This window comes from Leopardus geoffroyi, chromosome B4 (assembly GCF_018350155.1).
Source record: "Leopardus geoffroyi isolate Oge1 chromosome B4, O.geoffroyi_Oge1_pat1.0, whole genome shotgun sequence".
NCBI classification, from domain to species: Eukaryota; Metazoa; Chordata; class Mammalia; order Carnivora; family Felidae; genus Leopardus; species Leopardus geoffroyi.
Window position 1 is genome coordinate 61,451,731 of NC_059341.1, and position 22,294 is coordinate 61,474,024.

At 43.0% G+C, this 22,294-nt stretch overlaps 1 protein-coding gene and 1 long non-coding RNA gene across 2 annotated transcripts; one reads left to right on the plus strand and one right to left on the minus strand.

Moving 5' to 3' along the window:
* Positions 1 to 372: 372 nt before the first annotated feature.
* On the plus strand, positions 373 to 21,461 carry KLHL42 (kelch like family member 42). The gene is made up of 3 exons (XM_045462593.1): positions 373 to 1,630; positions 11,517 to 11,710; positions 16,186 to 21,461. The coding sequence occupies exons 1-3, from the start codon at positions 759 to 761 to the stop codon at positions 16,635 to 16,637; spliced, it is 1,518 nt and encodes a 505-aa protein (XP_045318549.1). The 5' UTR covers positions 373 to 758; the 3' UTR covers positions 16,638 to 21,461.
* LOC123589942 lies at positions 13,113 to 15,282 on the minus strand. The gene is made up of 3 exons (XR_006708522.1): positions 15,171 to 15,282; positions 14,106 to 14,258; positions 13,113 to 13,218 (listed from the first exon to the last, which is right to left on the minus strand). It is a non-coding gene; the product is annotated as an uncharacterized LOC123589942 (long non-coding RNA).
* Positions 21,462 to 22,294: the final 833 nt, after the last annotated feature.

Here is a 22,294-nt window from a genome sequence, read left to right on the forward strand (position 1 = left end):
CGGCCTATGGGCCTCAGCCCGCTGGGACACTATGCCGGATTGGGCTAGATGGGCGATCCCAGATGTGATGTCATTTTGACGCCCGGGACCCCAGACTCCTTTCATCCCGTTCCTTCCACGCCCGTTTCTCCTTCTTGTCTCTCTCTTCCCGCTGGTAAAGCAGCGCGGAAGAGAGAGAGGACCGGCTTCATCTCGCCTCCGGTCCGAGCCTGGCTCGCACCGCTGCGCCCGGCGTGCGGGGGAGGCTGCGCGGACCCGGCCCCAGCCCCGGCGCCCGGGCCCGCAGCCCTCCAGCCCTCCCGGATCCACCCGCAGGTCCGGCGGGCGGCGGGGGTCCTGCGGGGCGGAAGTGAGAAGCGAGGCGTGGGAGGAGGCTGCAGGCTGGGGGCTGGGATCCCCTCCGCGGCTGACGCGGTCCGGCGAACCCGAGCGAGGACTGCGGCCGCCTCCCGACGCCCGGCGCGCGCCAGCCGGGCCTTTTTTGGCGCTGAGGGAGAGCAGACGGGCAGGGCCGGCGCTTCGGGGGAGCGAGGCTGAGCCGCCGCCCCCGGGACCAGGAGGAGGGGCTGCCTCGGGGGGCGCCGCCGCGACCCAGATAGGCCGGGCGAGCGCGGGAGCGGGCGGCGGCCCGTCGCCTCCTTCCTCCTCCGCGGCGCCATCCCTCGGCGCGCCCAACCCGGAACCCGGAGAGCGCGTGGGGGCGGGGAGGCGAGCGCGCAGAGCTGGCGGGCACCCCCGCGGCCCCCGGGCCCCCAGCCATGTCGGCCGAGGAGATGGTGCAGATCCGCCTGGAGGACCGCTGCTACCCGGTGAGCAAGAGGAAGCTCATCGAGCAGAGCGACTACTTCCGCGCCCTCTACCGCTCCGGCATGCGCGAGGCCCTGAGCCAGGAGGCCGGCGGCCCCGAGGTGCAGCAGCTGCGCGGCCTCAGCGCCCCGGGCCTGCGCCTGGTGCTGGACTTCATCAACGCCGGCGGGGCCCGCGAAGGCTGGCTCCTGGGCCCGCGGGCGGAGAAGGGCGGTGGGGTGGAGGAGGAAGAGGAGATGGACGAGGTGAGCCTGCTGGCGGAGCTGGTGGAAGCGGCCTCCTTCCTTCAGGTCACGTCTCTGCTGCAGCTGCTGCTGTCCCAGGTGCGGCTCACCAACTGCCTGGAGCTGTACCGCCTGGCGCAGGTGTACGGGCTGCCCGACCTGCAGGAGGCCTGCCTGCGCTTCATGGTCGTCCACTTCCACGAGGTCCTTTGCAAGCCCCAGTTCCACCTCCTGGGGCCCCCCCCTCAAGCCCCCGGCGATGTCAGCCTGAAGCAGAGGCTGAGAGAGGCCCGGATGACGGGGACTCCTGTCCTCGTGGCCCTGGGGGATTTCTTGGGGGGACCCCTGGCTCCTCACCCCTACCAAGGGGAGCCCCCATCCATGCTGAGGTATGAGGAGATGACTGAACGTTGGTTCCCGCTGGCCAACAACCTTCCTCCCGACCTGGTGAATGTCAGGGGTTACGGGTCCGCCATCCTGGACAACTACCTCTTCATAGTGGGCGGGTACAGGATCACTAGCCAGGAGATCTCGGCTGCGCACTCCTACAACCCCAGCACCAACGAGTGGCTCCAGGTGGCCTCCATGAACCAGAAGAGGTAAGCACCCGGCAGTGCGGCTTCTTTCCCATCCATTCACTTGCTCGTTAGCTCGTTCCCCTAATGTTTACTGGGCAGTCACAGGAGCTTGCGCCGAGGTGGGAATGACATCTTCAGGAGTGTTGCTGGCCTTGACTCTGGCAAAGCGCCCAAAGAACTGAGGACTTGCAAGGAAGAAGTGCCCCGCCCCCCCCCCCCCGCGCCCCACCCCCGTGGGCAACTAGCTGAGTTGTTTCCTTGCAGGTATTGCACTTTTAGGCAAACTGCTTTTTTTTTTTTTTTTTTTTTTTTTGCCTCTTTCCCAGTGGAAAAAAGGAATCTGTGGTTTCCTAGAAGGATACTTTCAAAGAAAACTTTCTTTAATTTGCTTTCATTTTTGCCTTTTTAAATATTTTTTTTATTTTTTTATCTTTTAGGCTCTAATCCTGATTACAGTGACACACTGGGCAGTAACCTGTAACACTGTCTTTGGGAGAGTTTGTTGTTGTCACTGACTTTGAAGCTTCCTACATTGGGGCACCGATCTGTGCTCAGGAGATAAACATTAGAATTGTACATATGATTTATTGTTTTAAGTGCCTCTTATTTTTTATCCTCTCTTTTGCATCTCCCTTCTTTCCCAGACAGATTCATCATTGACCCAAAACTTGAGCCTGGCAATGGTCACCTGCAGAATTAGAACATTTCTGTCCACCTGGCCTTCTCCCTTCCCATCTGCAAATCCCTCCCAGCATGCACTTGGGTGACTTGGAGATAGGAAAAGGAGGAAGGGAGAGGAGCAAGAGGAGGGAATGGAGCTAGGAAACGAACAGGAAAAGAAAAGAGCAGGGCGGATGGAGCAGAGGTGGTAGGAAGGAAAGGTGGTAGGATCCAAGACAGCCACAGCCATTCACAAGTTGGGAGAAGAATCAGTGTGACCCACGAAAGGACCCTCTCCTCTGGTCCACTTGTACCCATCTCAACCCCTACATGGGCCCTACCCTAAAGTGTGGAACCAGGAATTGGGGGACTCACCATCTGGTAAAGAAGGTTGTAACCGTTACACATACTGACCTTAAGGGTACACCAGGCCAGGAGGATCAGTGACTTTATTTCTACAATAACATAAAATTCATCTTGGAAAGTGTTCTTTTTTTCTGATGATAAAAATAATATATAGTTATTCTAGAAAAGTGGAAAAATGGAAAAGAATCAAGAAACAGAAAGACCGTTATTCCTGTTCCCTCCTTCACAGAGGCAATAACCTCTTACAGGTTGGCATGTTTTCTTCCAAACCCTTTTTAGTACATTATTTATACCATATTTAAAATTTGATATCAGATGGGTTATTTTGAAGCAGATTATAATTAAAGCAACAAAGAAACATTCAGTGTTGTGGATGTTGCTCAGATTAGGGGGTGGAAGGCCCAGCGGACTGGCCATCACCACTATACACACTGTCTCCAGTTGTATCAACTGAGGTGATCAGCATCCTCACTGCCCCCACCCAGCTCCAGCTGTAACTGTAACACAACACCTCACAGAATTCTTTCTTTACAAGTCCTTAATAGTCTTTTTCTTTATAGGAATATCCATCCTCTGAGGGGAAAAAAAGGTATTCAAGCAATGCACGAATATGTGCTTCGAAAAATTGCAAATGACATGAAAAACCAGAGTAAAAAATGGTATCTATTGACATACCTTTATATATTATGCATTTATAAATATATTTATGTTACATTTATATATATATGTATATATGTGTGTGTATATGTACACACACACACACACACACACACACACACATTAAGAACATTGATGATTGTTAACAGGGAAAAATGTGTATGCATCTGCATGGACCTGGAGGGGTGTGTATGCATCTTGTACATACTGTTACTCTACAGTTGATTAGGCTGTGCTGATTATTATGGCCACTAATATTTCCATTTTGAGAGTTTTTTTCTATATCAACAAATGTAGAGCCATCTCACTCTTGTTATTGGCTGTGTAATATTCCAGCCCATAGATGTACCATAATGTAATCAGCCCTTCCCTTATTTCATGAGCATTTAAGTTGCTTCCTTTTAAAAAAGATTATTCTATTTATTTATTTGTTTATTTTCAAAGTGAGCTGCATGCCCAACTTGGGGCTTGAACTCACGACCCTGAGATTAAGATCCACATGTTCTACCAACTGAGCCAACCAGGTGCCCCATTTAAGTTGCTTCTATTTTCCATTATAAACAACGCTATATTGAGCATTTTGGCATATGTGTGCCTGTCTTAGCTGGCACATATCAGTCAGTCCTATATGGCAAATTCCTGAAATTCCTGGATAGGTGGGCCAAAGTGCATGTATGTTTTCAATTTTGGTAGCTCCTGCCAAAGTGCCCATCAGAAAATTCATATTTCCTCTCCTTGAAACAGTGTTTGAGCTTGCCAGTTCCTATTCTCTTGCCAAGACAAGACATTATCATCATTTTTTATTCCAATCCAATGGGCAAAAACACTGGTGTGAATGTTTCTGCTTGGAAGAGAGATTTTTCCTTTCATATATTTATTGGCCTTGTGTATATATTTTTTAAACGGTTTTTGCCAATTAAAAAGAAAATTGGTTTATCTTTTTCATATTCATTTCAGAAGTTCTGTTTATGTATGTAGAATTAATCTCTTGTCTCTTAGATAATGAAGCACATGTTTTCCCCTGTCTTTAATTTATTGTAAGGCCCCAAAAATGAAATCTTCCAAGTGGCGGGGCAGGTGAAGTCAGTGACTAGAGGGGTGGGTTGGGATTACAAGGGACCAGAGAGTTACCACCCCACCACAAGAGGACTCCGCCTCTCAGCCACAGCTCGTTGCTGCCACCTAGAAGTGAGGAACGGTATTGCCAGATGGGCAGACACCCCGATTTTCAAGTGTTGGCCACTTCTTTGAAAAAACAAACATCAACAATAACAAAAACCTTGCAGGCCAGACCAACACTGGCCTTGTGAGCCTCTAGTTTTGGACTTCAGGTTTATTTCATACACACACACACACACACACACACACACACACACACACACATATATATATATAAAGTTTGTTTATTTTATATTTATATATATTTATTTTTGTTTATATGTATATAAAGTTTGTTTATTTTAAGAGAGAGAGCGAGTCGGGGAGGGACAGAGAGAGAGAGGAAGAAAGGAAGAATCCCAAGCAGGCTGGGCACTGTCAGCACAGAGCTCGATGTGGGGCTTGAACCCATGAACCATAAGATGATGGCTTGAGCCGGAATCAAGAGTTGACTGCTTAACAGGCTGAGCCATCCATGTGCCCCCATAGTGTATTCTTACATGAAGACATTTTAAATTTTTTTGTAGCCAAATTTGTCAAATATATCCTATTAGCCTTTAATCTTGCATTAGAAAGCCTTCTACAAGCTAAGAATATGCAAATACTCATTGTCTTGTAATATATCTTTTATAGTTTTGTCTTTTTACATTTATATCTGAATGTGTTTGGGTCTTAATTTCATATAATAAGGTATAATGTAAAGTTATAACATGTTTTTTAAATGTCCCTCAAACTGACTGATTTACACAGCCAGTTACCAGATGCTAATTTCCTGTTTCCATATTGACTGATTGGCCATTCCCTTTTAAATAGCACATGTTTGTTTGTTTGTTTATTTTATTTTTAGAGAGAGAGAGTGTGTGTGTGCAAGCAGGAGAGAGGGGCAGAAAGAGAGAGAGAAAGAGAGAGAAAGAAAGAATCTTAAGCAGGCTCTACACTCAGTGCGGAGCCCAACCCAGGGCTCACTCCCAGAACCTTGGGATCGTGACCTGAGCTGAAATCAAGTCTGACCGTCAACTGACTGAGTCACCCTGGTGCCCCAATAACACACTTAAAAAAAAAATGTTTATTTATTTTTGAGAGAGTGAGAGAGAGGCAGAGAGGAGGGATAGAGAGAGAGGGAGACACAGAATCTGAAACAGGCTCCAGGCTCTGAGCTGCCAGCACAGAGCCTGACGTGGGGCTTGAACTCATGAACCATGAGATTGTCACCTGAGCAGAAGTCAGATGCTTAACTGAGTGAGCCACCCAGGTGCCTCTTCACACTTTTAAATTATTGTAGCTTGGTAAACTATTTTATTGTCTCATGGAACTGAGACCCACTTGTTCTGTTTTGTTTTATTTTAATTCTCTTAGCTATTCTTTGTACATTTTCTTCTTCAGATAAGCTTTAATTTTTTTTAACGTTTTATTTTATTTTTTGAGAGACAGAGAGAGACAGAGCATTAGCAGGGGAGGGGCAGAGAGAGAGGGAGACACAGAATCTAAAGCAGGCTCCGGCTCTTAGCTGTCAGCACAGAGTCTGACGTGGGGTTTAAACCCATGAACGTGAGTTCGTGACCTGAGCTGAAGTCAGATGCTCAACCGACTGAGCCACCCAGGTGCCCCTCCTTCGGATAAACTGTAGAATCAGTTTGTCAAGTCCTGTTAGAATTTTGTTTGGGATTACCTTGTGTTTATCAAGTTGGAGGAGGATTCATAGTTTCAAAATACTCTGCAGCTAGAAAAATTGTTCATTTTTCCATGCATTTATTTAGGTCTTTTGGTCCTTCAGGAAAGGTTTCTTTTATTAGCTTTGTATCGTCTGTATATTTTTTCTATTACAGTTATTCTCCGGTATTTTCTAGTTTCTGTTTTTTTTCTACACAGATATTTTTTTCCCGCCGAATTTTTTTATTGGATGCCATATTGGAATTTGTAACCTTCTTTATCTCTCTCATACTTTGGCTCAGACCTGACATAAACTCAAGTGGAAAACCCTTCCTGAACTCTCAGTTGGTCTAAATATTCAAAGTATGCTTCTCTAGAATACTCTCCACCTTATGAAATTTTCTGGTTATGCTTGTTTCTCTCCCTTCCAATCAGGGCCAGTACAATGTTTATGTATAGTCCTACTGCTAACATGGTGTCCAATATATAATAGATGCTTAAAATGCACAGTTGTTTTGAACTATGGAATATGTTATATTATTAAAATAAAAGTGAATGTATGATTTTTTTAAATGTAACATTATATAGTATTTTTATCTTGTAGCAGTCATTATAGTTATTTAGCATAGCTGAAAAATAATAATAAGTAACATTTAATTGAACATTTACTCTGTACTAGGTAATGTTCTTACTGCTTTGCACATATTATCTCACTTATTTTTCACAAAGGCTGTATTAGGCAGGTTCCCATTTTACGGAGTCAGAAACTGAGGCATAGAAAGTTAAGTAAATTGCTAAGGTGTGTAATGAGTAACCAAATGTAAATATTCATTGGATAGATATAGCCATTTAGAGTATCTACAATTTGGCTTATGGACTGGCAGTGACCATTTTAATGCAGATTTAAAATTTTTCTTTTTAAAAATTATTTTTATCCAAGAAGTGGAGCACAGATACTTTATGGTACTGTGCTGTTTTTCAAAAGTTCATTAGCTTTATGTCCTCATTTTTCTAGTCACTGTTGGATGAACAGCAAAGATGACATGGCTCCTGTCCTCAAGGAGTTTCTAACTGAGTTTAGATGACGAGACAAGTAAAAATGAAATCTAGAATGGAATTGTTGCTGTGTGATGTGTCTAACACAGTTTCTGGAAACACCCGGTGGAAACGTAGAACCTTGAGTGAAATATGTTGGCCTCTGTCACACAGCACTTCACATCTACCTTGATTCACTGCCTTTGTGGTGTATCTGTACAGTTTTACTTTGACAAAGGGGTCAAATGCTGAACAGTCCACTTTCCCCAGGGACTAAACAGTGTGGTAGTCTCAGAATCTTAAATGGTAAAGGACAGGCAGGAACCCTAGCGCTGAGAGATTCTGTAAGCCCTTTGCACTCTGGAGAAAATGGTGCTATATGACCAGTAGTGGACCACCTCCTCCCCCCACCCCCACCAAAAAAGGAGGGGAGGAAGGAAGGAAGAGATGGAAGGAAGGAAGGGATGGAAGAAGGAAGGAAGGAAGGAAGGGATGGAAGGAAAGAAGGAAGGAAGGGAGGGATGGAAGGGAGGACAGGAGGGATGTTAATGTTGTGCCCACACACTTGAAAATGGCAATAGGAGTACATAGCAGTCTTTGAGAGGATGCTTTGAAGTCCAGGTGTGCAACACTGCCCAGTGGTCCAAACATGGATTTGATCTCAGGAGTTGTCAGGGCGTAACTTCTAATGTAAAAGCTTGTGTGCCCCCAAATTTCTCACCTTCCCTCCTCACTTTAATTGGTGATAACTTGTAGGAACTGGCCACTGTTGCAGTCATCAGTTCATTAATTTCTCTATTTCTAACATTGTGTCTAGTCTCTTCAATTGCCTGCACTTTTATTCTGAAATTGGAGTTCTGCATGTGAGTACAGAAAGGCTGGGAGAGAGTGAAGTCTCTTGGCAGAGGTGGAATTACAGTTGTCAGCTTTGGCTGTCCCATTTTTCTCTGAGCCATAGTTTAGTATTTGGGGGGCATTTCTAGAGTCATGGAAACCTGGAGAGATTTTGTGCTCTATGGTTAACATAGCAGTGGAGCCCCAGAACAGTGTGAAGGAAAGAAAACTATGTGTCTATTCATTTCTCCCTGCTCCCCCCCCCCCCCCCCCGCCCCCGATTTTGGCCAATAGTTAAAGTTGCTTTGTGTGCTGGAGTTTCTCAGGGTAGTAGGTAGCAACCGCGACCACTTCTGTTCCTAACCTTTGCTCTCTCCCCTTCCTGGTCCCCAGAGGAGGTTAATCTGTAGGGAAGCAGCAGAAGGGGGAAGAGGACACACAAGGACCCAAGTGCTCTGCAGACTGTACAGTCCTCTTCTGAGTGGTTGAGAAAAGATGGGAGAAAGGTTCTTGCCGTTTTACTCTAACGTTCACTCTAATGGCAACAGACTTTTCTATGTAGCAAACCATGACAATGGTTTACATTTCTTGAGCTCTTACTCTGGGCTGCGTGTTATAGTCGGTTTTAGATGTCACTTCCTGTTTCATGCTCACAGCATCTCTTATTATTGGCTCCATTTCCCCAAAGGGGAAACTGAGGCTCAGTGAGTTGAATCAGCTCGCACAGGTTCATGGCCAGGACTCTAAGCCACCCAGACGTCTGTGTCACCTGCCTCCCTACAGTTGTATATAGCTACTGTTAATCTGTGCACCCGTGTTCAGGGTGTTTCATGTCACTTCGTTCTTAAGGATTTAATGAGCTCTTTATTTCCTTGAAGTCAAGTAGAAATTAAATCAGCATCTAAATTTTTTTCACTTTTATTTCTATTCACTGTAAGTCAGTCAAGTACATAGCTACAACACATCGTTATTTGGTTTAAAAATTCTTCTTTTTAGCCCCTGCATGTAGTATGTCAGGGATCAATATTAAGAAAATACTGTAGCGATAACATATATTTTTTTAAATTGATAGCTTGGATTCATACTTTTACCATTCAGGAGGTGAAGAGTGGAAGAGTTACGTTCAGAAACTTGCAAATGAAGTGCTACATGGTGAGAATTTATGGATTTAGAAAGCACTTTGTACATAATTCCAGAGTACATGATGGGGAGTGACTGTTGCAGTTAACAAATGAGAAGCAGACCTTTTTCGAGTTAAGAAACAGACTGTGACATGCAGAAAAGCATTTCCTTTTCTGACTTTCTGCAAGTGTTCCCCTTTCCAACTCTTACTGTGTGTGATGATGTGCTTTTCTCCACTTCACAGATGGGGAAAGTGAGGTTCAGATGACCTGAGATTCAGTGACTTGTCCAAGGTCACATAGCTGTTGAGTAATGGAGCTGAGATATCCCTGTATAAGCCTGGGCTCATAATGCTCGGCAGTGTCTCTTCATTAAGTGGCCTGTTTTGGGGTGGCAATTTCATCTTAAACTCAGTCTTGGAAAGTTTCTTCTCTTCAAGTGTATTTGAGCATGTTGGGGTCTGGAGAGATGAAACTGTTTACTTTTAACTGCCTATTCATTCAACCCTTACATGTTTGCTTAGGACAAATGATTATGCTGGATGAATATTAAAAACGGTTTTGATCTTACAAAATTTACTATCTGTGTACCTTTGGTGAGCAAAAACAAATTTTGGGCTGGTAAAATTTAGTGCTTATTTATAAGCTTTATTTCCTTTGGTTCCCCAAATTTGCACACATAGAGAGGGCATAATGGTCAGATTTTAAGGACCATTGGCAGCAGGAAAAGTAAGCAACATGAACCAGAGACCCCCCAGTAACTGCCACCCCAGCAAAGTCTATTGGCATGAAATCCTGAATGGCTGGCTGGATTTAATGGGCAATGTGAGGTTCTTGTTGAAGGGTCCTCTGTTCACTCTCTGATTTGAAAAACAAAACAAAACCCAAACTCACTTACATGTACATATTATAGGCACCTTTGAAAACACCATAGTGTAGGTGGCCCGTTCTAGCATGTTCTATGTCATAGTGCATCAGTGTTTATTAAACACCTGTTCAGGGGCTGGGCATGGACTTCTTGTTCACTGTTTCTTCTTCATCTACCCTCTTACGTGTGTTTTTCACTATTTGTGGCCTCTACCCTGGTTCTTTCTTAGGACATTGTTACTTTTGAAGATATTGTTGTGTTGGCAATAGATGTGACCTCTAAATTTACCTGGTCTACTTTCTTTATTTCAAACACTAGAAAACTGAGAGATTATAATGATAGCATCTTATATCTGTGTAGTACTTGATGATAAACTGTTTACTGTAATACCCTGTGTAATGTGTAATACCCTGTTTGTGAAATACCCATCCTGTGATGGGTATTATCCCCATACTGGAGATGAGGAAGTGGGGTGTTTGGGCCAGGGTCTCCGAATTTGTGCTTTAGGTCGTTTGGTTGCATCGTGCTCTGCTAAACTTGAGACTGGTGCATACGTCACGTAGACTGACCCAAGTGTTTATCCTGTCTGGCCTTCAAGGAGTCCATTAATCTCTGTGTGCCAAATTGAAACAAATTAGTTTTTTCAACACAAAAGACAGGAGACTTTTACCTAGCATCTGAAACCGATGAGCAGTGCTGAAGTGTATTACTGATATGGGGCTTAACACCGGGATATTCTCTTTTTAAAGTGTTTTCTATTACAATAGGTGAACATTTATTGATTTACGTATTTGTTAACATGTGTAAATACTCTTAAGAGTGCTGGATCAAAACTCGTTTAATTAATTCAGTGCTTATGTACCCCTACGTTATTTGTTGTGAAGCAATATGTAGGATGCCCTCATATTGGGGGGGGGAGGCAAGTGATCTGTCTGGGTACACTTGTGGTAGAGGTGTCCACCCTTTAGTGGGCACCCTTAGCATATGCCTGGCTGTGTAGGAGGGGCTAGCATGTACCTAAGATAGATTGTACCCCTAGGTAGGAAGAATGGGAAACGTTCTGAGTCAAGAGACAAGGGAGTGAGGTGGTTATGCATCTCTCCATCAGTACTTGCTCCCGCTGCTAAAAGAAGTATTAAGTTTACTGTATACAGAATATCTTTGCTTCTTGGCATACGGCTAAGCGAGAGTCTGCTATATTGAATTGCTTATCTCCAATTGCAGAAGTTTGGAAAATGCATCATTCTTGTGAATTTTGGGGGTAGGAGTGAAATTTGAGATGTCATTTGGTCATTCCTCTGTCCCCAGGCACCCAACTTGGAGAGCTAATTTTCTTCAACGTTTATTTATTTTTGGGACAGAGAGAGACAGAGCTTGAACGGGGGAGGGGCAGAGAGAGAGGGAGACACAGAATCGGAAACAGGCTCCAGGCTCTGAGAGCTAATTTTCTTCAGATATCGAGCATATTCCACACTCTGCTTTAGCAGTTCATGCCATTGTTTTACCTCTTAATGATCAATAAGAACTGACTCTCTGGGCCTTTGTATCTATCTTTCAGGTCTAACTTCAAACTTGTGGCCGTCAATTCAAAACTCTATGCCATTGGTGGGCAGGCCGTTTCTAATGTTGAGTGTTACAATCCTGAGCAGGATGCGTGGAATTTTGTGGCACCCCTACCAAATCCTCTGGCTGAGTTCTCTGCATGTGAGTGTAAGGGAAAAATTTATGTCATTGGAGGATATACTACCAGAGGTAAGTGAAGGGGCTAAGTAAGTGGTCCTTTTCTGTGTGAGCTTCTGCAGTGTGGGGAAGGGTAGGAGGGTGCCAGAGGAAAACACTCTGGCGTACACATTGTGATTTTATATGTTAAATACTGCATATTTACATATCTGGGAGGAAGAGTGTTGTGTATTACAGGGGTGGTTTGGGCAGGAGGGACCTTTGATGCCTTTGTGTGAGCACAAGAATTGAATGGGGGTAGAAGGAGCTATGAAGAGAATATGTATTTTCTTTCTGCTCTGAAAACCCAGCCTTGTGACCAGTAGTCCTGTGACTTGTCTGGGTTACTCCCATCCTTCTCCTGAATACATCTAACACAGAATTTAGAGCCAGAACATCCTTGAGGATCTTTGTTTCCACTTTCTCCCTTTTTGAGCACAAATATGTCAGATAGTTTCCAGAAACTCAGCTCTAGGCTGTTGTTTACATATCATAAGAGGGTTTTAAGAGACACGAATGTAAGAGAATTCTTTCCTGATCCAGAGGTGAGAGGTGGTTATGCTCTTTATTAAACTGTACATGTGTGTTTTTCACTTTTTTTTCTGGGTATTTGATAGTTAAGAATTTGGAAATAAGTTTCTCCAGTAGGTTTTATACTACTGTTCTTGGTAGGAAGCTTCTCCCATGCTAGAGATGGAAAAGAGCATGGTTGTGGTAAGGCAGACAAGGCAGTGGCAGCGCCACCAGGAAGAGGTGTGTCTTTTCCTTTTATCCCTCTCTCCCGCTTGTGTCAATGTTACCTCTTGGCCAAAGAAATTTATTTCTTCATTTGGTCTACCTGTAAAACACCCAGAACTTATAGAGAAGGTGTAACTGGACTCTTAGGACTTTTAGCTACATTGAAATAGTAGAGTTACATTTTATCCAACATAGTGAAATAACCCTTCTTTCTTTTATGTTACAACATGAGAGGACAGAGCTCTCCAGCCTTGGCTGACAAGTAAGCATGGAGAAATGATGTTGATGTGTAACTTTGTAAAGGACAGAAATCCACATGCTAATGCAGTGTAGGTGCCAAAAATTATTTTTACCACAGCCAAATGTGTTTTGTTTTAGCGATTTATGTTAGAGGGAGAAGTTAAATGTAAAGTGTTTTATGAGCATATGGTTTAGAGTGTGTGTGCACGTGCACAAAAGATTCTGAGTAACAACACATCTTAGAGTATCTCTAAACAGTTGATTTGGTGGGGGGGATGGTGAGCGGTGTTTTAGTCTCCTGTGGCCGACTTAACGAACAACTACAGCTTAGTGGCCTAAGCCAATCGAAATGTGTTCTCTCACGTTTCTAGAAGCCTGAAGCCTCAAATCAAGGTGTGGGCGGTTATGTCCCCTCTGAAGGCGCTAGGGGAGAATCCTTCCTTGCCTCTTCTAGGTTTGGTGACTCCACATGTTCCTTTGCTGGTGACTGCATCACTCCAACCTCCGCCTCTGTCTTCACATACCTTCTTTTCTGAGTGTACCCACGTCTTTTCCTGTTCTGTCTCTTGTAAAGAAAGACACACTGCCCATTGGATTTTAGGGCCCACCTGGATAATCCAGGATGATCTCATCTTGAGATCTTTAACTTAATGACACCTGCAAAGCTCCTTTTCCCAAGTCAGGTTATATTCAGAGATTCTGGGGGTTAGGAGGTAGACATATCTTTTTGGGGGGTCACTGTTGAACTCACTTTAGGTGCTCTTTATACATTTAAGGAGAGGCAGTGACCCAAGAGGAGTGCATGGGAAGCAGTGAGTTGTTTTTTTTTTGTTTGTTTGTTTCTTTTTTTTTTTTAAACACCCTCAAATTTTCGTCACTGTGGAGCTATTCCCAATGTCCCTCTCTAGTGACTTTCCACTGAAGATAAGATAATTGCCAGCTTTTTTGTTATAAATAATAGAAAAAAGAAAAAAGAGTGAGATCTAGCAGTCATTTCCTTTGTCTTCAACACTGGTGTTCAGGGTATAGTGGTCAAAAGCCCCCAGAGAATTCCTGTGTGTGCATATGTACCTCTCTGTGTGTCTGTGTGCCTTTTCTTCTGGGAAAGTAAATACAGTTATTTACTTATGGACATTTCTAAGAATTCTGATTCTCCGTACATTTTGTGACACAGAGTACACCCTGTGGGCTGATATAATGTACACATGTCCCTTGGCTTCTCTTCTGAGCAAGAGCTGGGATGCATTGACAGGCAGCCCTATAATCCAAAGAGTACTCTGCTGGTAGATTTCCTAGTTTTTCCATGACCCTGGCTGAGCAAATGTTCTTTAGATTTGACCTGGAAAACCCTTGCTTGTGTGTTTTCTAGTTTTTCAAGCCACTACTAATGTACCTTCTTCATTTGGGCCACACACAGTGGTTCCTGTCCTGGATTCCCCAAGCCAAATACCTGTGATGGGATGGTTGGGTGATGTGGATGGCTGGATGTTTGTGTAAGGGTTGAAAATGGGTTTTCTGAGATGAGAGGGCAGGACAGTTCCTTGGACTCTGAAACACCTCTCCTCTTCTGCTTGGGATCTTCCCAAGCCTCCTTAATGGTTGCCTGTATTTAAAATAAGAAATCATAATTGTCATAAAACAAAATGCAGGGCTCAAAGTTGCATTCTTGGTCTGCTGACTTAGGTAGACTTTTAAAATTTAGTAAGTAATAGTTCATGATTTTTTAAAAAAATTATTTAATGTTTATTTTTGAGAGAGAGACAGTATGAGTGGGGGAGGGGCAGAGAGAGAGAGAGACAGGCAGACAGACAGAATCTAAAGCAGGCTCCAGACTCCAAGCTGTCAGCACAGAGCCCAATGCGGGGCTCAAACTCACAAATCGCGAGATCATGACCTGAGCCAAAGTTATATACCCAACCGACTGAGCCACCCAGATGCCCCTTGTAGTAGTTCATGATTAGATTAATTCTGTGTCAGGCATTGAGGAAATGAAAAGAAATTCAATAGAGAGCAATAGTAACCACTCAAGGGAAGAAGGGTGATTTGTTAAAGTTCAGAGTCCCCTCTAAATATAAAAGCATAAAGATTATTCCACCAACTCAGACCACCTCATATGGTCTGAGCTCTTGTTGGGTGAGGAGAGAAAACATTTACAGAAGACCTGGGAAGACCTTCAGACCTGGGACTGAGAAATGCATGGAAACCTCACTCTAGAATAAGTCCTTTGTTTGCTTGTTGAGAAGCCAGGTTCACTGGTAAGGAGCACTTTTTGATAGACTGGTAGCCAAACTCCCTTGGACTATCTCCTAGAATGAGTTTTATCACAACAGCTATAACAAAAAGAAATACAGGGAGGTATTAGGATGGGTGGAAAACAGAAGGAAAGTTCCCTAAAGCTGTAACAATTCTAAAATTTCTGCAGGCGTGGAGACATGTGCACACACAGGATTTGGTCTCCTTTTAGTTCTTTCTGTGCCCTCTTATGAGCCCCCTCCCCCCCCCCTCCATTTGGTACCAGAGGCTGTGATGGAGCTCTCTCATCATTGCCAACTGTGGGTGGGTCCTTCTGTCTCAGGAGGAAGTGTCCTACCCTGTAGTTACATGTCCGTTCCCAAGCGAAGTTGTCTCTTCCATGGATGGATTTTGTTGTTTGTTTAAACAACAACAAACAGAAAGTTCATTCTTTCTGATAACTCAGAGCATTTTTTTTTCTGCGGAGACTAAAATGTTCCATTTATTCTTTCCTCGAGGAGAAGTGGGTAAAAAAGAACAATTACAAAAAAGAAGAACGAAACTAGATACTTTAAATTTCACAAGCATTTTTCAAAAAGAGAGTAGGTAATATTTTTCCTTAAAGCAGCCATGAATTCAAGATAATGTTAGGGCAGTCTTTCATCTGCTTTCTGATTTTATACACACAACAGGTAGTCATCTCTTGTGAAGTGGGCACAGGGAGAGGGAAGGGCCTTTGGTAGTATCTCTGCTGTTGCAGTCAGGAAATAGAATTGCCAGGTGATTCCGTGGCTGACGGCCACAGGTGAGACTTCCGCCTGACTTGGCAATTATGTGCTATTTCATTTTGACAGCCCCTGAGGATCTTGCTTGGCTCACTTGTCTTGTGTATTAGAGTCGGTTGTCAAGAGTAGATCCTTGGGGCTCAGCCTGTTATCTGGATGTAGAAGTCAGTAATTCTGTAGATAGTTGAGAATTCCAACGCCCTGATTCTGTTTACATTGGACTGGTGGTTCTAAAATGTGTAAGGGTGCCAGGTTCTAAATCTGTGTCCTGGCCCTGTTGATTTAGAGAGCCTCCCAGGGAGGGGGACATGCCTGATGAGAGGTGAGGGAGATGATTCTAAACCGATCTCCTGCCAGCCACTTCAGAAACCGTTGTCCGACCTCTGCTTCTCTGAAATAGTTTTGCCTCTGTGCTGCCAAATTATTCCGGCGGGGGTAGATGTTTATTACTGCCGAGGCAGGCAGTGGCGTTACTGTGGCTGTGTCATCTTGAGGCTTCTCTCTTCGTTTCAGACCGCAACATGAACATTTTGCAGTACTGCCCCTCTGCCGACATCTGGACACTCTTTGAAACGTGTGACGTCCACATTCGCAAGCAGCAGATGGTGTCTGTTGAGGAGACCATCTACATCGTGGGGGGCTGTCTGCACGAACTGGGGCCCAACCGGAGGAGCAGCCAGAGCGAGGACATGCTCACCGTGCAGTCCTACAACACTATCACGCGGCAGTGGCTCTACCTCAAGGAGAACACGTCCAAATCGGGTCTTAACTTGACTTGCGCCCTTCACAACGATGGCATCTATATCATGAGCAGAGACGTTACCCTGTCAACCAGCCTGGAGCATCGAGTTTTCCTGAAGTACAACATCTTTTCAGATAGTTGGGAAGCATTCAGGCGTTTCCCAGCCTTTGGACATAATTTGCTGGTTTCCTCTCTTTATCTGCCCAATAAAACAGAAACATGACTGAACTGACTTAGAATTTGAAAGAAACCTAGTTCAAGACAAAAAAAAAAAAAAAAAAAAAAAAAGAAGAAGAAAGAAAGGAAAGAAAACAACCCATAGTGTTCCATTTCAAGGGAGAACTATTTCTAAAGGGAAAACATGGGTTAAAGTTGGTCACATGTACAATAGCTGTAAATAAGCTTACTTGAACTAATTACTTGAAAACTTGTGGAGAAAAGAGACCAACTTTATTATTTTTTTAATTATTGATTGTTAAATGATGGGAACGAATCCATGATAGTATTTTCATCCAAATATGATACCCTTGGGCCAGTGACTGAAACTGCTCATCAAAAAGAAGATTCATTGTATCTGCTTTAGTGAAGGGCCAAAGTCAATAATTGACATTGAATGGTAAAGATCATTTTAAAATCTGTGTTGTTTAGGTCACTTGAAATATCATTAATACCTTACGTGAGAAGTTTTTGTTGTTGTTATTCATTTACTTGACAAACATATTAACACTATCCTTCACCCGTTTTCTCCCCCATTCATTCTCAACGTATACTGCCAGTGGTTTAAAATAGGGTTCTAGGTTTAGATATTTTATTTGCACGCTACTTTCTAGGAAACTTACAATGATGGAACCCTACAGTGAGTCTTTGCAAGCATCCAGTCCTCCCAAACTTGCATAAAAACACTCTCAGCTATTTTTCCAAACTTTTTGCAATTATGTGTACTGAATAGATAGGCAGATATAACCTCTTATTTCATGTATGTGGCAGATTGGGAATTTATGTGGGCAGATAAGTTGCAGTGCTAAGCATTCTGCATTGTTTAAAAGAAAAGATATATTGTTTAAAAGGATGGAGATAAATATATATATTTTTAAAATCGAGTCTTAGAAGGGAAGGGAACACCAAATAAGAAAAAAATTTGCCTTTAAGAGTTGCTTGTAATGAATGTATTGGACTTAGTTCTTTTTTTTAAAGATAAAACAGATGACTTTATCATATTTAGGTGAGGCATCTTTCCAATTTAATCTTAGCCTTTTAATTCATGCTTTGCTTTTATGAGGTAAGGTGAGGATAGCTGTGAAACGTTTGTGCTGGAGAGGGGAAGCAGCTCTTACAGAAGTGGAGTGGCCTCTGGTGGTATTTCTGAAAGTAGGTGACATGCTCTACTTGCCTAGGTCGTTAAATCAGGTGGAACTCAGCTCAAGCAATCATTTTCAGTAAGTCAGTTGCCATGAATAAAAGCCTCTGCCAATCATAGGTCAGCATCCCTTTAAACATTTATACTTCTAGAAATTTGATTTTGGTGGAAAAACCCTTTCTGAATTTCTCTGGTCTTTTGTAATGGAATCAGTGAAACTGTGAGCTGGAATTCCGTCTTTCTGTTCTGACATTCCCGTACAGCATGCCTCACTTTTAAGAAAGCCCCACAGAAAAGCAGAAGTGATCATGGCAAATTCATGCATTCGCCAGACTCCCAGCACCTCCGGTATGCATTCACTGTGAGGATATGGTGCAGGGGACTCGATTTCTTCAGCAGAGTTCTTCAGTTTATCAAGAGTCACTACAGGGTTTCTTTACAACCGTGGCCTCCTAGTGTAGTTAAAATAAGGGTCTGGTTGTAAAAATTTTATTTGCACAACTTTTCAGGAATACTTCTATTAAGTAAAATGAGGCAAGCCTTTATTATGGACATGGAGACAGATCTTTGATCTTGTCACCAAATAATCATATCAGTACTCTACTTAATACTATTTAAGGGTTTCTAAGCCATATCCATTTATTCGCAAATACTTAGCCTTTAAACAAAAACTCAAATCTTGTGGATGGTACTTTAATAATAGATTTTTATTAATTTATATTCATTATAGAATTGAATTTCCAGTGATCTATAATTTCATTGCATATATTTAAAAATCTAATTTATTTTAGATAGTGTTAACTTTTGTTGTGACAGATCTTAAATTTTTTAAAGCTTAACCTTGTATATTCAGACGATCCTAGCCAGTTGAATTAGTTCTGAACAAGTTAGACCTTAGCTTGTAAATAACCACGTCTTATAAAATGTAATATTGTTGCTGCCAACCAGTTCCCTTCCTGATTACATTCTTTGGGTCTGTTTTCTTAATGTCAACAATTAGATTCTTGGACCAAGTGAAGGCATACTCTGATCCACAAAGCTCTTTTTATAAACCAAGTTTGATGTGTGCATATGTGCATATTGTCTGTATGTGTGTGTGTGCATGTGCACTTGCATATTATAGCTCTAAGATACACAGACTTCTAACAAGGTTTTGTTACTCTGGGCTGCTGAGGGTACTTGCGCAAGGCAGAATGTGCAGTAGGAACACATTTGTGCATTTGGGACATCTTCCTGCTGTGCACAGCAGCTATGTTGGCATTTTGAGGATAATTTTAGTTTAGCTCTGTTCTCTTGTTGATGCCAATGTTGTATTGAAGACTGTACCTGTGATGAGGGTAATGATGCTTTGAAAATTCCCTGTCACCCCCAGGACATTGCTTTTTTATTAAGTTTTTTATTTCAATTCCATATAACATACAGTGTTATATTAGTTTCAGGTGTACAATATAGTGCTCTTTGTTAATATCCCTCTATTTCCTTCCTTTCTCTGAATGCTTTATCCTTCTTTTCTGAAATGCTTCTGAGGGATGCTAGACTCCCACTATGGAGAAGGGAGTTGCCGGGAGGACCCCTGTGGTATCCATCCCTCTGGAAGCAACCAGTTTTACTAAGAATGATCGGAGCGGCAGAGTGAGTCCTAAGTGTGGATTGGTAGAGGGAGGTTGGTTCTTTCTGTCATTCTTTCTGGCTTTCTTCTCCACACCCTTAGCATCAGGTTTCAGTGGCCTCTCCCCTTAGCATCCTTTAAAGTTTTTCTGATCAAAATGTATGAGTTTATTATTTCAACAGTGTTGGTTAAGTCATGACAATGAAGTACTGAGAAGGTTATGAATTGTAGTAAGAAACAAATAAGATTAAGCATGGAAACCAAAGAGAATTTAACTCGGCCGTGGTTTTTTGAACCAAAATCCCAAGTGATTCCAATAGATATCAATTAAAGTTGTACAGAGTGGAGAAAGCTTTTTCTCTACAAAGGGAATTAAAAGTAAATGCTTGTTCTCTTTCAGTAAAGAATTACTTAATGAGAATTTTGGATGCTATGTTTTTAGATTTCCAGGTAAAGTCATGACCCTACCTGTTTGCCACACAGGTAAATCAAGTGGAAAGGCCTTGGCCTTCTTGGTCAACCAGCATTTAATGAGCAGTGGCTTAATGCAGAGCACTCGTGAGGCAGCATAGCAACAGAAAGGGAATATGGGTGAGTTGTTGGATGCCTTTCTCCAAGGCCAGGGATGGGAAATATATGACATCTGGGCCACCATTCTCTGATGGCAGCATTATGAATGAGTAGCACTCCTTTCCTCTGTGCCAGGAATTGGTCTCATAATCCATGTCATCAGTGCTTCCAGGCACCTGTTGCCCATCCATCAGAGTGAGGTGAATGAAGTCTGTCATCCCCGCCTTACAGGAATGAATGAATTAGGTGAGTAGATACCACCCAAAATGGCTTTGAGAGCAGTGAGCTGATTCAACTCAGTTCCCTGGCTCCCAGAAATATTTACAGAAAGTCTGTTGTGTGCAAGGTAATGCTAAGAATTAGGGATACAGACATAAATGAGCCACCGTCCCTGGCCTTGAAAAGCTTCTTGTGAAAATGTTTGCTGTAATCATTGTGACTAGTGCCCTCAGAGATGCCCACTTTTGCCAGTGGGCACACTGGGGCTCTTTGGCCTGGCTTCCTCTTCAGTCCTGACCCAGTCTGCCCACTGCTTCATGATCTTCTAACAGTTATAATGAACCAGCTCTTCTCTAAAATTGAAGATCACAAGCTATGTTTTTGTTTTAATGGTATGTTTTTTTTCCTCCCTACATTTCATTGTCTTCTCTGTACTTCATTTTTCAAAAAAAAATTGTATGTGATCTGCTATAAAGGTAACTACTAGGCACCACAGCCTGCCTGGCTAAGGGCTCAGCAGCTTGATCCCATGAAAAGGAGGAGCAAAGCCAGGGAAGTAAGTATGGGGAGAGAGGCAAGCTGTTCACGTGTGAGTTTATACCTATGCCTTTAAAACGCCTCCATAAAAAGTATTACTAAATGGTCATTAAGATGCTAGTCCTGACTGTAAGTCAGTTGTCTTTGCCTGTGTGATAACTATCAAAGGCTTTCTCTCCTTGTGTTTCATTCACTTAAGAATATTTGTTTTTCATATTGTGTTAATTTAGGAACACAATCTAAAATGCATACCTGTTGGCATATGCTGACTTCTGTACTTGACATAACCAGTTTTATCCATTCCTACAGGAGACACTAAATGTAAAAGATGGTCCATTTTGCAGAGCAAAAGGGCACTGAAATGACTTTGGTGGGGTTGGCTGGGGCTTTCTCGAATGGATGTCATAGTTTATTACTAGTCAAGATAAGGAAAATGTAATTTGCATTGTGTCATTTTTCTAAAAAAAAATCTTAATAGGGATTCTTTAGATCTAGTCTCTACAATGTTTTCATATTTAGTGGTCATTTTAGGAAAATTGATAATCTGTAGAATGAATAATTATGTTTTGTTATGACTGACACTTTGTTAAAAAGGTTGTATTGTGTCTTATAAGTGTGGCTTAAAATGTAGACATTATGATATGATTTCTTTAAATACAACAATGCCTACGATGCACTCACTCAGCATTCATTTTGTGTTTAGAACTAGAACTATAGAAGAAAATGTCTTCAAATAAAATAGTTCTAAATCTTAATGGCCCACATTGTTGTCCGTGAGGTACTGTGTACCCGCTGTGTGGTCAGGGCTGTGCCAGAGCCAAGAGGAAACAGGTGAAGCCTGAGACAGGTCCCTCAGGTGGAGAGTTCCTGACTCGCAGGGAAAGCCGGACTAACACTTAGGAACCAGCTAGAGAGGTGGTTGTCCTATGGGAAGATGAGCCAAATGGGGCAGCAGAGGCTACAAGAGTCTTTGTCTTTAGTGTTTGGAGAAGAGAGATCTGGGAGGAGGAACTCTGAATCCTTAGAATTCTGAAGTCTCAGTCCCACAGTTCAGTTACAGCCCACCTGTCCCACCCTGTTTTCTAATGTTTCCCACAGTTTCTTTTTTTTCTTCAAAGTGTATTTATTTATTTTGAGAGAGAGAAACAGCACACAAGTTGGGGAGATGCAGAGAGAGAGGGAGAGAGAGAATCCCAAGCAGGCTCCGCACTGTCAGCACAGAGCCCGATGTGGGACTTGAACTCACAAGCTGTGAGATCATGACCCAAGCTGAAGTCAAGAGGCAGAAACTTAATCTACTGAGCCACCCAGGCACCCCAACCACTGTTTCCTTTCAAGTACCGCTCACTCCAGGGAAACAGAACCACACAACTCCTTGCTTTTGAGGCTGAGAGGGGGCTGGGGCAGCAACATCACAAAATGGGGTTCAGTTGCTAGATGATGTCCCACAGATGTCCATTCCCTTCCATCCTTTGGTTGCCCCTCATGTAGGAACATACCTGCACATACATGCCCTTCTCATACCTACAATTTTAAGAATCACCCAACTTAAAACAACACTAAGGGGGCGCCTGGGTGGTGCAGTCAG